This window comes from Triticum dicoccoides, chromosome 3A (genome assembly GCF_002162155.2).
Source record: "Triticum dicoccoides isolate Atlit2015 ecotype Zavitan chromosome 3A, WEW_v2.0, whole genome shotgun sequence".
Taxonomy (NCBI): Eukaryota; Viridiplantae; Streptophyta; class Magnoliopsida; order Poales; family Poaceae; genus Triticum; species Triticum dicoccoides.
Genome location: NC_041384.1, coordinates 729,668,607 through 729,682,485, shown reverse-complemented (window position 1 = coordinate 729,682,485; position 13,879 = coordinate 729,668,607). Strand labels below are relative to the sequence as shown.

Here is a 13,879-nt window from a genome sequence, read left to right as displayed (position 1 = left end):
TTCCGCTAGGGCATCGACTATTTTGAGCCGTCCCCCGCCTGGTCGGGGAGAATCGGAGTCGGAGGGCTGGCCCGGACAAACGCCTGCGCGCCAATCGGGCCATGGGCTTTGCGAAATTTCTGGGCCCATCGATAACTGTACATAAATATCAAGTTTCTACTATTTCCTAGTCTCAAAAAAATTGTCTAAAAAAAAAACGTTTCCATTTCATATAAAAAAATGTAGTATCACCCAAGCCGATGTGCTGGTCTGCCGGCGTTGTTCTGGCCGTGGCTGCGGCGGCCATGGCCGGCTGCAAGTAGCAGTTGCTGCATCTCGCGCCGCCCAGGCTGCTGCTCACGGGCGCATCTGGCACCGCCCGGGCTGCTGGCCGCCGGAGCCACTCCATGGTGCTGCTCGCCCTCCGAGCCACCTCCGACACTCCGCTCCGCTTGATGGCCGCCGGAGCCACCCTGTGGTGTTGCTCACCCGCCCGGGTTGTTGGTCCCCGGTGCTCCCTGTGGTGCTGCTCGCGGGGGACATGATGGACAGAGATCGGAAGAACATATTGGAGAAAAGGAGGAGAAGAGACGGAGACTGAAGCGAAGTGAAATGAGAGTCGGGTACTCCTCCGACAGCGCCTCCTCCTCCAGAACTCGCCATGCAGAACCAGGTCCACCACACGCTCCGCCACCGCATCGTCGTCCCCATACATGGGCTTCATGATGGGCTCGGCGTGCCACCGCGCCTCTACCCGCTAGTATTTATCTAACTGTGCTAAGATAGCAGCATTGCGAGTGCCCTGGCGAAGAGAATGCATCATGAATCACAGTCTGGCATTCAAAAGCGAAAGAACGTGTCAATAAAAGAAAAAGTAACACGACACAGTGTGCTGGGACCTTAAGTAATTAGTTTCAGTAGGAAACACATGATATACCGTATATTCCATACCGGAAAAAGTTCAAAATAAACCTTGAAATTATAGACAAAAGCTAAATCAAACCCTAAACTTTGAATCCTGGAAATTGGCACTCTGAACTTGTAATCCCAGTCTGTTTTAGACCCTAGACTTGTTTGGCACACTGGGAATACTACAATCCCGGCCGGGATAACTAGCTACTCTCACGGACAAGAATTTGGGCCGGTCCACTATAACACAAGAAGAATTCGTGAAGGTTAGAAAATGTTCGCACGTTTCTAAAATTGTTCAGAAGTTAAAAGATGTTCATGTTTTATATTTTAGCACGAATTTAATTCATTTTGTGTTTTTTTAATATTTGGAATTCTGAAATTCTGTTCGCATTTTAAAAAACTGTTCGCAATTTCAAAAAAATCACATTTGTCAAAAATGTTCAGAATTACAACAGTAATTCACATGCTATTGTTTTTCTTGAATTTTCAGAATTGTGTCGCATTTGTTGAATAATGTTTTTGGATTTTCATAAATTGTTTCGTAAATAATGTTTTTAAAAATGTTTCGGATTGTTGGCTGCGGACTCGACTGGGTCGGACCATCAGACATAAAGCGAGTTTTTTTTTCTTATCATGTGCAATAAAAATTCTTTCTTTCTATTTCTTAACGCGCTACGTAATAAATCCAAGAGAGAAAAACATGATGTGGAGTCGAACTTTGGACCTGGTAGGGTTGACTTGATTTCTCTAGCCACTACAGCAGACGACTATGACTTACATAATAAGAGGCAAAAAATATTTAATCAAAAACCAAAGCGTCAAACTTTGAAAACTTTTTTTATGATCAAACAAGTATTGAAAACGTATTTATTTCTGAATTCTTTGAACATTTTATAAAGTGTGTTTTTGAAAATTTAAAATAGTTTTATAAAACCAGCAACTTTCAAAAAGAGAACACCTTTTGAAACATAAACATTTTCTTAAACCTGAACAAAATTTTAAAGTGCAAACACCTTTTGAAACACATTTTTTTATGAAACCTGAACAAAATTTAAAAGTGCAAACACTTTTTGCAAAATGTAAAAAAAATGCTTGAGTGTTGTAAAAAAATGTGTCATAACCGTAACAGAATATACGTGACATGTGTTTGAAAAAGTGTATGCAAATTTAAAATTGTTGAACCATGTAAAAGAGTGTTCGTGTAGTGCGTTAAAAATATTTAATGTGTGCGATGAAAATATATAAAAAAATAGACATGTGTAAAAATGAAAAAAGAAAAAAAAACTATGAGAACCAAATTAGTGCGCGTGCATGAGCGACTGCGCTACTGGGCCGGCCCAATGCAGCAAATACCAGCGAATTCCCCTCAAGGTTGAAAATAGACCGGGATTAGAAAGTTTAGTGTGCTGATTTCAAGGATTCAGAGTTGGGGGTTTGGTTTAGCTTCCGCCTACAAATTCAATGTTTGTTTTGGACTTTTTTGCATACCCCTATGGACAAGATGAAGCTAGAGAGAGAATCAGTGCACACGGCAATGGAAGGTGCTATAGCAATGCTGCAAAATGCCAAGCCTCTGGTCCATAAATGAAAATCCAATCTAAGATCCCGTGCAGGGCAGGGCCCCAAACACGTCCAACAGCAAGCAAACGGTGAATGCATAGATACATTCATAAGAAATCTATCCACGGCGGACCCGGAGTTCACGCATGCTCTTGGATGTGCGCTCACATGCAGCTCCTGCTGTAGCAACAGTCAACAAGGAACGAACAAAGTAACTCCCAGATGAGAAGAGATAACGGTGTTGTGTTGTGCATTCCAACACGTAAGCCAACTTCCCGTTACAGCTCGACCGGGGACAAGAGTCACGAGAGCTAAGCTAGCGGCATCGCTTTCAAGCAGTAGAAAAATAATGCCTCTCATCACTCACATTTTGACATCCAAAAGCACAAGAAGAGAAAAGGGTAGCACGACACACTGTATACGTACAAGAGGTGCACGCCGGGACCTCAATAGTAACTGATTAATTTTCACTAGTAGCAAACACGTGACACGAACACGCACAATAGAGAGCAGCAATGCACGTCGGCACGTACTACTCGCGGATCTATGCATGCATGGATATGGTACTCCTACGTACGTCTGCATGACAATCAATGGATCTCCCTCCCCTACCTCTGGGCTCTGGCTGGTCGTCGTACTTTGACGTGTCAGAAGAGTTGCGCCGTGCAGCCGGGCAGCGAGGGGGCCCGGATGACCTGCAGGATCTGGACCACCTCCGCCATGGACGGCCGGTTCGACGGGATCTGCGACGTGCACACCACGCCCAGCTTCAGCACCGGCAGCGCCTCCTCCTCCGGGAACTCGCCGCGCAGCGCCGGGTCCACCAACCGCTCCGCCACCGCGCCGTCGTCGTCCACGCCCGCCCCCTGCTCCAGCGCCACACGCACCTGGTCGGTCAGCACGCCCACGTCGTCCTCGCCGTACTCCACGGCCCGCCGCCCCGTCACCAGCTCCAGCACCAGCACGCCGAACCCGTACACGTCGCACTTCTCGTTCACGCGCAGGCTGCTGCACGCCAGCTCCGGCGCCGCGTACCCCATGGCCGCGCTCTGCATGAACCGGCAGCTGCCCATCGCGCCCACGCCGCCGTTGCCGTCCGGCTGCTGCTGCTGCTTCGCCTTCCGGAGCAGCCGCGCCAGCCCGAAGTCGGCGATCAGCGGGTTGCACCGCGAGTCCAGCAGGATGTTGCTCGGCTTCAGGTTGTAGTGGATCACCGGCGGCCGGAACGACTGGTGCAGGTACGCCAGCCCCCTCGCCGTGCCGGCCACCACCCTGAACCGCTCCGCCCACGTCAGCGGCGGAAAAGACGCCGCGCCTTCGCCGTCCTTGCCGTGGAGGCGCCCCTCCAGGCTGCCGTGCGGCGCGTAGTCGGTGACGAGGAGCTGCAGCTGCGGCGTCCAGTAGTACCCCTTGAGCGGCATCAGGTTCGGGTGCCGCGCCTTGCCCAGCACGCGCGCCTCGCGGTCGAACTCGTCGCGGGACTCCACCACGCTCGCCGTCGACAGCTTCTTCACGGCGACCACGCGGCCCTCGCCCACCGACGCGCGGTACGTCGTCCCGAACGCGCCGCCGCGCCCGATCTCCGTCGCCTTGCTCAGCAGCGCATCCGCGCCGCCAACGAAGTCCTCCGTGCGGAGGCTGCTCCCCGGCCCGAACGTCACCATCTTCCCCGTGGCGGCGAGCTTGCTCGACTTGGTCGAGCTGCCGGACACCACGCTGCTCTCCAGCTCCAGCTCCTTCCCCTGGAACAGCCCGTCCGCGGAGCCGCCTCCGACACCCCTCCGCCGCCGCGCCGACACGTTGAGCAGGGCGATCACCACGACTCCGAGGACGATGGACAGCGCCGCGCAGATGGCCACCATGGCGGACACGCTCAGGAACCGCCGTTTCCTCGGCGCCGTCTCCCCGCCGCTGCCGTCGCCGTTCGCCGCGAGGTCACTGTCGTTATTGTTGCCGCCGTGCGTGTACTCGTTGGGGTCGAGCACGAGCGGCTTGGGCACGTTCATCACGCACGGCTCGGCGACCAGCGGGCTGCACACGCCGAGGTTGCCCTCCAGCGCGCTGGCGTCCAGGCTCTGGAACACGCCGGACGCCGGCAGCCGCCCGACGAGCCGGTTGTGCGAGATGTTCACCGCCAGGAGGCTCTCCAGCCCGCCCAGCTGCTGCGGTATCTCGCCGGTGAGGTTGTTGTCCTCCAGCCGCAGAATCTCCAGCTTCTTCAGCTCACCCATGCCCGCCGGTATCGGTCCCGTCAGACTGTTGTGCCCCATGCTCCTGCCATGGCAGCAAAACAATCAAATTTTGTCACCCAAAATCTGTCAAATTTAATTTACAAAGTGTAGCAAATTTATTAAGAAATCTTACAGTAGGTAGAGAGAGGAGCACTTCCCGATGTTGTCGGGGATGGGGCCAGCGAGAGAGTTGCCGTCGAGCTGGAGCACGGCGAGGCTGCCGGACTCGCAGAGGTCGCCGGGCACGGGCCCGTACAGCCCGCTGCTGCGGAGGTCGAGCACCGTCAGATTGCGGAGCAGGCCGAGCTCCGGCGGCAGCTGCGTGCGGAGGTCAGTGCTGGAGAGGTTGAGGTAGCGGAGGTTGAAGAAGAGCACCATCTCGGCCGGGATACCGCCGGTGAGCTGGTTGCCTGATAGGTCGAGCCACTGCAGCGTCTCGGCCAGCCTGGTGGATCCCGAGGGCAGCACGCCCGTGAGCGCGTTCGACGACATGTCCAGCGTCTCCAGCCCGACGTCGAACAGGGCGTCGGGGATGCTGCCGCTGAGCTGGTTGCCCCTCAGATGCAGCTCGGCGAGCCTGGTGCAGCCGGACATTGCCTCCGGGACGGAGCCGGCGAGCCGGTTCTTGGAGAGGCTGAGGTAGCTGAGGTCCTTGAGGTCGCCGAGCGAGTCCGGCAGGTTGCCGGTGAGCGCGTTGTCCGATAAATCGAGGTGCTGGAGCGCGGCCAGCCCGCCGAGCCACGCGGGCACGGCGCCGGAGAGCCGGTTGGCGGACGCGGAGAGGCGCACCAGCGAGGCGAGGCGCGCCATGGACTCCGGGAGCTCGCCGTCGAACGCGTTGTCGCTGAGGTCGACGGCGCCGAGGTGCGGGCAGAGGCCGATGTCCTCGGGGACGGCGCCGGAGAAGCGGTTGCCGCTGAGGTCGAGGGTCTTGAGGTTTTGCAGCCCGCCGACGCCGGGCGCCACAGGGCCGGAGAGGCGGTTTCTTGACAGGTCGAGCGCGCGGAGCCGCGAGAGTGGCCAGAGCGCGTTGGCGAAGTCGGGCGCGCCGGAGAGCTCGTTCCCGGAGAGGTTGAGGTGGAGCAACAGCGGGCTCCCGGCGAGGCCCGCGGGCACGTCGCCGGAGAGGCGGTTCCCGGAGAGCACGAGGAAGCGGAGCGCGGGCGGGAAGGAGCTTGGGAGCGGGCCGGAGAAGGCGTTGGATGAAAGGTCGAGGTAGCGGAGGGAGGCGAGGAGCGGGAGGTCGTCGGGGAGCGGGCCGTGGAGGTTGTTGCGGGAGAGGTCGAGGAGGCGGAGGGAGGGGAGGAGGGAGAGGCCGGGGCGGAGGGTGCCGGAGAGGTTGTTGCGGGCGAGGGAGAGCGACTGGAGGCGCGGGAGGCGGTCGAGGCCGCGGGGCAGGCCGGAGGCGGAGGAGAGGGCGAGGCCGTCGAGCGCCAGGCGGAGCACGCGGGCGGTGGCCGGGTCGCACTCGACGTGCGGCCAGCCGCAGGGCGTGGCGTCCGACTCGGCCCACGCGGCCAGGGCGCCGGAGGGGTCGGTGAGGGCCGAGCGGAACACCACCAGCCCCAGCACCTCCTCGTTCACCGGCTCCGGCAGCACGTCCGCGTACGCCGAGCGCGGCCCGACGACGACGCAGAGCAGCAGAAGGAGGAGGAGGAGCACGGTGGTCGGAGCCGCCATTTCTGACGCTGCCGGGATGGGATGGGCTGGACCGTTGGAGTGGCAGTGGGATGGCAACGGTGGAGTGATATGGAGGTGGCGATCGACGGCGATGGAGAGATCTAGTGAGGTAGATGGACAGTGAGGGAGTGGTACAGTGGGCGAGGCGAGCTGGGCGTTTTGGTGGGAGCATGGTGGAGGCGCCCGTGAGCGAGGGGGGTAGGTTGGACGCATGGAAAGCAACAAAGGAGTTCACGTTCTCGCTGCCGCCCGGGGGGATCCAACTTGGAAGAAGGCAATTGAGGCGGCGCGGCGACGCACAGGCGCTGTTACTGTCCGTCTGCCTGTCTAGTCTACTGGTGGTAGCGGTGGAAATAACAGCATGATGATTTTGGGCAGTTCACTTTGTTGTAAGTTGTAACTGCTAGTAGCTCTGAATGCCACGCAGAGTGATTCAGACAGGTTTGTCTGACGAACACGGTGCGTGATTTTGGCCGCACGGGAAGTAAATCTAGCCTTGGTTTGTGTCTTTCTCATGTCAGCTTCTTGTTGTACCGGATTTGAAAGAACATATGCTCTTGGCCCATGCTGTTGCTAATCGCTCTTCTCTGGCAACTAAACCAAAAGAAATCTGATGAAAATACAGTAGATAAGAAGCTTACCTTTACACATGCCTTGCCCTTCAACTGCCTGGTGTGTTGAAAAAAACTGCCTGGTTGCACAACTGCAAAGAGAAAAAACTGTAACGGAGAAAAACAGTGAGAAACACTGCCGCTTTTTACCAACGAAGGTATTATTTCATTCACATCATGGGGGGTGCGACTATACATGCCGTGTGTGTGTTCTCTACATACGTTCTGAGCTGCTGCCAGTTCCATTATCCATATGGCCACCACATCTACTACATACTCACTGTATACATACCACTACTCCACCTCCGGCCAACTTGTACAGGTAAACAGTAAACAGACACGAACCAAACAAATCCACGGGCGCCTTGCCATTGCCCAGCTCAAAGCCTCAAAGTTCAAACACAACGCAGCAGCACTCCCATCAGTCGCGCGGGCCGTCGAGGGTCTGCGTCTTCCGGAGGTTCCAGTGGAGGCCCTCGTGGATGCTGCGGAGGAAGTCGGTGGTGGAGTCGACGAGGCACGCCGTCGGCACCGGCCAGGGGGAGATGCTGCAGATGAGCGCGTCGCCGGGGGCCAGCTGCTTCCGGTCCTTGCCGTCGAAGGACGCCCACGCGTGGCCCCGGCTGTTGTAGGGCACTTGGATGCGCAGCGTCACGTACTCCGGCAGGATCAGCGGCCTGAACGACAGCGAGTGGGGGCAGATCGGCGTGAACAGGATGCCGGGGACCTGCAGATGCAGATGCAGATGCAGATAGACGACACCAACGGTTAGGAACCAATCAACCAAAGCAGCAGCGCTGGACAGGAGAAATGGCACGGGGAAAACAGCAAACTTATTCGGATGGACATTGGCTTGGATCTGAGGGCAGAGTGAAGTGTTTAATGGGTAGAAAACAAGAGATTAACTGCACTTCTTGCTTTGTCAGAGAGCCCTCAATCACAGGCTACTTCGAAAAGGAGAGGTTGCAGTGCAAAGTACAAATTGATAACAGAGCTAAGCCTGCAATCATCCCTCTTCAATGTGCTGACTAGAATGAATTTGGAGCGAAGCATCGCTCTAACTACGAATAATGACAAAATTTACTGCAATAATGCGAGCACAAGGCTGCAAATCAGAGTAGGGCATACCTGCGGATGAACCATGGACCCTCCGGCCGCTAACGAATACGCCGTGCTTCCTGACGTGGTTGATATGATGAGTCCGTCCCCTTGTACGCATGTGACGAATGAGCTGTCGCAGTAGCATTCCAGGTAGGTAAGGTAGGATGATATTCCGCGGTCAATTGTAACTTCGTTTAGCACCAGGATTGGCTCCTCGGTCACGATCTCGTCCTTGGCTGCGTCACGGATTACATGACACTGGAGACGGTTTCTCAGTGTTATGCTGAAAGGTCCCTTCAGCACGTTGTCCAAGCAACCACGGTATTGCTCGCTTGCTGAAAACAGGTTAAGGACAACTGATGCCAACAGGAGAATAGAGACCATCATGTGTGATTGATTTATTATTTATCAGCTACCAAGCATGGGGGTTTTAGACCAATTTTTTTCTAGGCTTACTGAAAATATAGGTCAGAATAGCCAAACATCGACAACTAATCATTGTATGAAAGAAAAATGTAAGCTAGGTATGAACATAGAACTTCATTTTTTTTAATATACTATGTGTAACAAGCTCACACAAATACAGAATAGTACTAGAGAAAAGCTAAAACAAAAATGCTATAGACGTCATATAACAATCAAATTTTAGCAGCATATTTAGCAAACACTCATAATCGATCATAGAGGATACGGAAAGGTGTCATGAAACCCAGTGATCCCATGGCGAACGCAACAACTGGAGGAACTGGTCCTTTGAACAATGATGCCGCCTGTCAAGAGGTTAAATCAATAGCCAGTTTCAGTAGCAATACAGGAGAAACTGAACCAAATTAAGCCTTGCGTGAAGTTACAGATCAAAACAAGAATATGGCAAGCAATTAGTTCCTCTTGACAGAAAATCTAATTTGTTCAGCCAAATGATGGTTGTACTTGAAATAGCACACAAGATATCTACTTTTGTCAAACAAAATAGCACACTAGTATGAAACTCTTAGCCGTCACAGCTATTAAACTGTACTAGAATTCCCCATTTTGAAGTGGCAACTCCCATAAGAACTAGTAATACTGGAGAGATCTGTAGACCTTCTACTTCAGCTGTTCGCCAATGGTACACCGCATATTAATTATTGACCAAATATGCATGTGAACCTTCAACAAACTATTACGTTCGCATTATCCCCTTAAGGCTTTTCATATTCAAAAAACATGACAGGAGGCTAAAGCTCTGCAATGCCTGACCAGGGAGGCAGTTATTGCTTCAGAGAACTATTATAAGTGGTGTACTAATAACAACAGAAGTAGATTTAGCCACTCTGGAACAAATTATAACTCGGTGGCCACTATATGAAAATTATACAAAAGCGTAAGCCCATACAAGAATCTGCAAGGATGCTTTACAAAGTGGATCAAAGAATTGTATTTGCTTACCCATAGAACAGTTCCATCACCGCCAAGAGTTACAATGAGGTCAACCTTCTTGTGCAACATCTTTTTGTCGTCGTCTATCAAGAATTTTCTAATTAGTTGGAGAGAAAGGGGGGGTGCTATGTGAATAGATTAAGTAATAAGATTTAGCAAACTAACAGAACTCAAAAGATAAACACAATAACGAACAAAATAAAAAAAATTGGCCAATATAATCCTACAATGAAAGGTGGGTTCTTCCTAAATCTACAACAGGAATTAAGTTATTAGTGGTTACAACTTGCAGCTATTCTGCAGCCTATGTGCACATTCTAGACCTTTAGATAAAAAAAGCACAGTTTTAGTACTGTATACAGTTCGGCCAATAATGATTTGCGTGTATATCTAGTTTAAGGAGGTTTATTCAGATTGCTTCAGTTATCAGGACCATTCTTCCTTCATAAGAATATCAGAAACAGAAAAAACTCTGGTGGATATCTGAAATAATAAATTAATTCTTAATTATATCTAATGTTCCGAAATAACTAATCTGGAGCAGCATGAAAGGACAGCATTACATGATATAAATTATCTTACCATTATCCCATGTTTGCACAGTGTGGTTAGAATCGTCTGTCAGAAGTTCCTTGCTAACCCACGGTTCCACAAAGACATTAATATTTTTGTGCTCTTTAAGCCATCTGCAGTAAAATAAATGTCACATCGGAGTTCTAGTGCTGCAAGTGCAATACATATTTTGCCATAGCATGATGGCATATATGACCTATCTAACAAGTGCTTGCATCAGCGATATCAAGATAATTTGGATAAGTTCATGTTTAACTGAAGACAAGTGCTTTGTGCAGTGGTGATTGCACAGCAAAATAACTCACAGTTCAGAAACATGGAAAATATACATTTTTTGAATATGTTCCAGATAAGGTTCACATAAACATGACAGTAAGACTATGGCAACCAGTGCTGCAATACAGAAGAGAACCCACCTGACCATTTCAGCACAGAGAACACGAACAGAGTTGGAGTTGGGTTTGGTTATGAAAAGCACTGTTTGTGGCCGGGATTCCCACTTCAGCAAGATCTGAAACCAAGGCATCCTTTGTTAAGAAAGATAGACATGTTTAACAATGACAATTCTTTGATCAAGTGATTCCAGGTTCCCGAATCAAATAGGTACAACATTTTATTTCAGAATGAAACAAGCAGAATAAGAGGCTCAACCTGTTTACTGCTGCGCTCTGCGGTTGTAATGTCTCCTTTTTCAAAGGAAACAAAGTCATGCTTGTGCTGGCCGTTTTTGTTCCCATTGCATCCCCATGAAAGTCTAAATGATGCCTTTCTTCCCACCATACTGAGACTAGGTCTTGGGTTAGGTCCAGGAACTTCGTCCTGGAGAACCTCGTGTGAACATATCCCATGGTTTCCACAACATCCTGTTTGATCAGATGCAGGTGCCTCAAGTGATAGTTGGCTGGCCATTTTCCCTAGGTTATCATCGGTACAAGTGCCACAGTCTGCACAAGGTTAACAGTCCAATTAGATTTTTTTCTCAAGGGTTCCAGTACATTGGAAAAGAGCATAATGCATTTCACGGTGTAAGATACGGATTAACCATTCTGGGATCCATCCAATTATACTAGTATGATACTCCCTTTGGAAAAATAAAAAGTGTGACCACATGAAGCACGTTGTGATGACCCAAGACTCAAATTTAATAAAAGCTTCCTTTTGTAAACAGCCATGGGCATCAATCTGTGTGTAAACATCTAGATTTGCATTGCACGGTACTTTCATAAGAAAAGCTTCCTTTTGTAAACACATGCTGATAAATACCAACAGTAAATTTCAGATCATTGAGAATCTGGAAACTATTTGTTTAGTGACCTGAACTAGTACGCCACTTCATTAAACCAACTATGAACTCAACGGATGATATTGTCTGTAAATAGTAAAAGCATCAACTGCAAATGTATAAATCTGACCTTTGATTCTGGTTTGTTGCTTTTGCGCCGTCTCTAACTCATATTTCCGTTTCCACTCTGCCGCCTCCGCTTGAGCAGCAGCCTTCCCTTCAGCAACTTGTCGCAGTGCTTTTGCAACAGCTTCAAATTGAGAAAATTGCACCAGTCACTATTTGGAGTGCAGGTAAAAATCACAACATATGTATATGTAACTGTTATATAAGAGGATTCACGTAGGGTCATCTGAAAGTGCGTGTGTCCTTACTTCTCATAGCCTCTGAAAACTCCACAAGGTGTTTATCAGTTGACTTGATAGGAGTTTGAGCAAGGAATTCATAAGCCGCCTTCTCTGATTCCACTGAACTAACTGTAGAGATGGAGTCATTTTCACTTTGATGCGAGGCTGTGAGGTCCAGATTTACTGGTTGATCGGAAACCTGAAATACAAGGAAGGTCTGTCAATAAGACAATGGGAAATCTGATGAGGGGAACAGAGTCAAAATGTCTCCAATTCTTTATTTTCCTTACGGTGCGGACGTTAATCCCTTTCAGTTCAAATCCAACAAACCGATTGCGAGCTAACATTCTAAGAAGATGTTCACCTTAGTTTAGCCTTGCTATATATATTATTACAGCAGATAATCCCAATAAGTAAATTTACAAGCTCTGAAGGATTTCCAGATCAGCTCAGCGTATAAGCGCATACGGGCATATGAACTTGTAAGATGTAAGCTTCTTAAAGCTAAACTGGGGAGATGGTCAATTCACCCTATATCGATTAAAACAATCACAATCACAACATAAACTGAGCAATGCATGTAAGGTGAAATGTTTGCCTGCCAAACCCTGACCACGAATTGGACTCGTGCTCTGCAAAAGTACAGATGCAAATGAGCCGCACGTTTTTTAATCAAGAGAATCACCACGAAGATTGGGTAAACGGGCTGATAGCCTGATGATAGCCACTGCATTTGTTTAATTGGGAAAGTAAACTAATGTCGAGAGGAATTCAAACATTCCCCCAACCGCAGGACAAGCAAGTTAGGTGGCTGAAAAACGTGCGGAGCCGTACTCCGGACTGTGGTTAGTTGGTTGGAGGTAGCGCCGCCCATGACCGTCAGATTCAGGCCGTCAGGCACGCAACAACGCAAGCGGGCAGGAAGAAGATGCGTACGGCATGACCCGGAAAGCGACACGCATTTTATTTCATCCACTGTACGTACCTTCTCCAGCAGCGATCTGGAGCTGGGCGCCGCCGGGATGGGTATCGGCCCCGGGTTGAGGCTCCGGAGCCTCGAGTCCGGCTGCTGGACCGCCTCCTGTCAGACAGAGATAACGAAGCATTCGTTCGTCAGCAGCAGGAAGGCAACAGCGACGTTTTTCTTGACAAGTTGAGGTAACCAGCAACAGCAGCATGCCGCGGGGCCGATTCCGAGCACCCGCTGCGCGGAATGCCCGGAATCGAGGCCACGGGGGGCGGGGACGGGCAGAGCTCGGGCTCCCGGCCGCAGAAAGCCCCCGGCCCCCGAAAGAAAAAGTAGCTAGTGCGGCGGCCGGATCGGAGGGCGCGGGTGCGTACCTGGTGGGCGGGCTCGCCGAGGCTCCGCGCGGCGTCCGTGGCCATGGCCGTGGCGTGGCGTCCTCTGCTCCGCACTGGCGGATTCCCGTTTGGCTTCCGCTTCGGTGCCGGGTGTGTGTTTTGGCTTGCTTGTTGGGGGCAGTGGTGGTGTGGTGCTACGTGCGTGGCCTGGGATTTGCGAGGGGTGGGTGGAGGTGGTGGTGGTGGTGGTGGTGGTTGGGCGCTTGCGCTTGCGCGGGTCGAAGGAGGCGAGGACGAGGACGAGGGGAGGCTGCTGCCGGGCACCACCACCTCCCCGATTCACGGGCTATTTATCGGACGGGAGATGAGACGACGGGTCAGGGGCTGGGGCTGGCGGGGCCCGCTGCGCAGTCAGGTCGACGCGTGCGCCGGTGGGAGCGAGGGAGGATGGATCTTTCTCATTTGCTTCGGTACGGGGGAGGAAGGGTGGGATGAATAGGTCCACGATTCAATTCAAATCACCAACCCAGGAAGAGCACTTTGGCCCCTCAAAAAAAAAAAGGAAGAGCACTTTGGTTCACAAAGAATTTTGAATACAAATTTCAAGGACTCCACCACAAATCTATCGTCAGATTTTTGACCATGGCAAAATCAGACTTTCTTGTGGCAACTTCTGTTTGCCGAGGCTCACAAGTTTACTTAGCAAGCATCGCAAATCCGACTCGGTTTATTTATTTATTTTGCCAGAAGAAAATGCCGTGATCATAGACTAAATTTGACGTCCTCGCGCCAAATAAATTTGTATGACTAATTCAATTTTTCTAAAGGACCTTTACTCTTTTTTTAGAAAAAAAAACTAATGATTTATTTGCACTTTATTTC

The 13,879-nt window shown here is 50.9% G+C and overlaps 2 protein-coding genes across 2 annotated transcripts; both read right to left on the bottom strand.

Moving 5' to 3' along the window:
- Window positions 1–2,790: 2,790 nt before the first annotated feature.
- Window positions 2,791–6,621, bottom strand: LOC119270548 (probably inactive leucine-rich repeat receptor-like protein kinase At3g28040). Its single transcript, XM_037552554.1, has 2 exons — window positions 4,816–6,621; window positions 2,791–4,725 (listed from the first exon to the last, which is right to left on the bottom strand). The coding sequence occupies exons 1-2, from the start codon at window positions 6,573–6,575 to the stop codon at window positions 3,099–3,101; spliced, it is 3,387 nt and encodes a 1,128-aa protein (XP_037408451.1). The 5' UTR covers window positions 6,576–6,621; the 3' UTR covers window positions 2,791–3,098.
- A 498-nt stretch (window positions 6,622–7,119) lies between these two features.
- On the bottom strand, window positions 7,120–13,305 carry LOC119270547 (probable NAD kinase 1). Its single transcript, XM_037552553.1, has 11 exons — window positions 13,037–13,305; window positions 12,681–12,776; window positions 11,723–11,894; window positions 11,479–11,598; window positions 10,718–11,010; window positions 10,483–10,577; window positions 10,076–10,179; window positions 9,503–9,576; window positions 8,766–8,844; window positions 8,102–8,409; window positions 7,120–7,700 (listed from the first exon to the last, which is right to left on the bottom strand). Exons 1-11 carry the CDS (start codon window positions 13,079–13,081, stop codon window positions 7,395–7,397), a joined length of 1,692 nt encoding a protein of 563 aa, XP_037408450.1. The 5' UTR covers window positions 13,082–13,305; the 3' UTR covers window positions 7,120–7,394.
- Between the last annotated feature and the right edge of the window lie 574 nt (window positions 13,306–13,879).

Excerpts from the sequence above, each read along its gene's own strand:
- LOC119270548 (XM_037552554.1), bottom strand. The coding sequence starts at position 6,575 with ATGCGTCCAACCTACCCCCCTCGCTCACGGGCGCCTCCACCATGCTCC. Across the intron at positions 4,726-4,815 it reads TGCTCCTCTCTCTACCTACT|GAGCATGGGGCACAACAGTC; the intron begins GTAAGATTTCTT and ends CTGCCATGGCAG.
- LOC119270547 (XM_037552553.1), bottom strand. The coding sequence starts at position 13,081 with ATGGCCACGGACGCCGCGCGGAGCCTCGGCGAGCCCGCCCACCAG. Across the intron at positions 9,577-10,075 it reads TGTGCAAACATGGGATAATG|ACGACGACAAAAAGATGTTG; the intron begins GTAAGATAATTT and ends AATTCTTGATAG. Across the intron at positions 8,845-9,502 it reads GTGATGGAACTGTTCTATGG|GCGGCATCATTGTTCAAAGG; the intron begins GTAAGCAAATAC and ends ACCTCTTGACAG.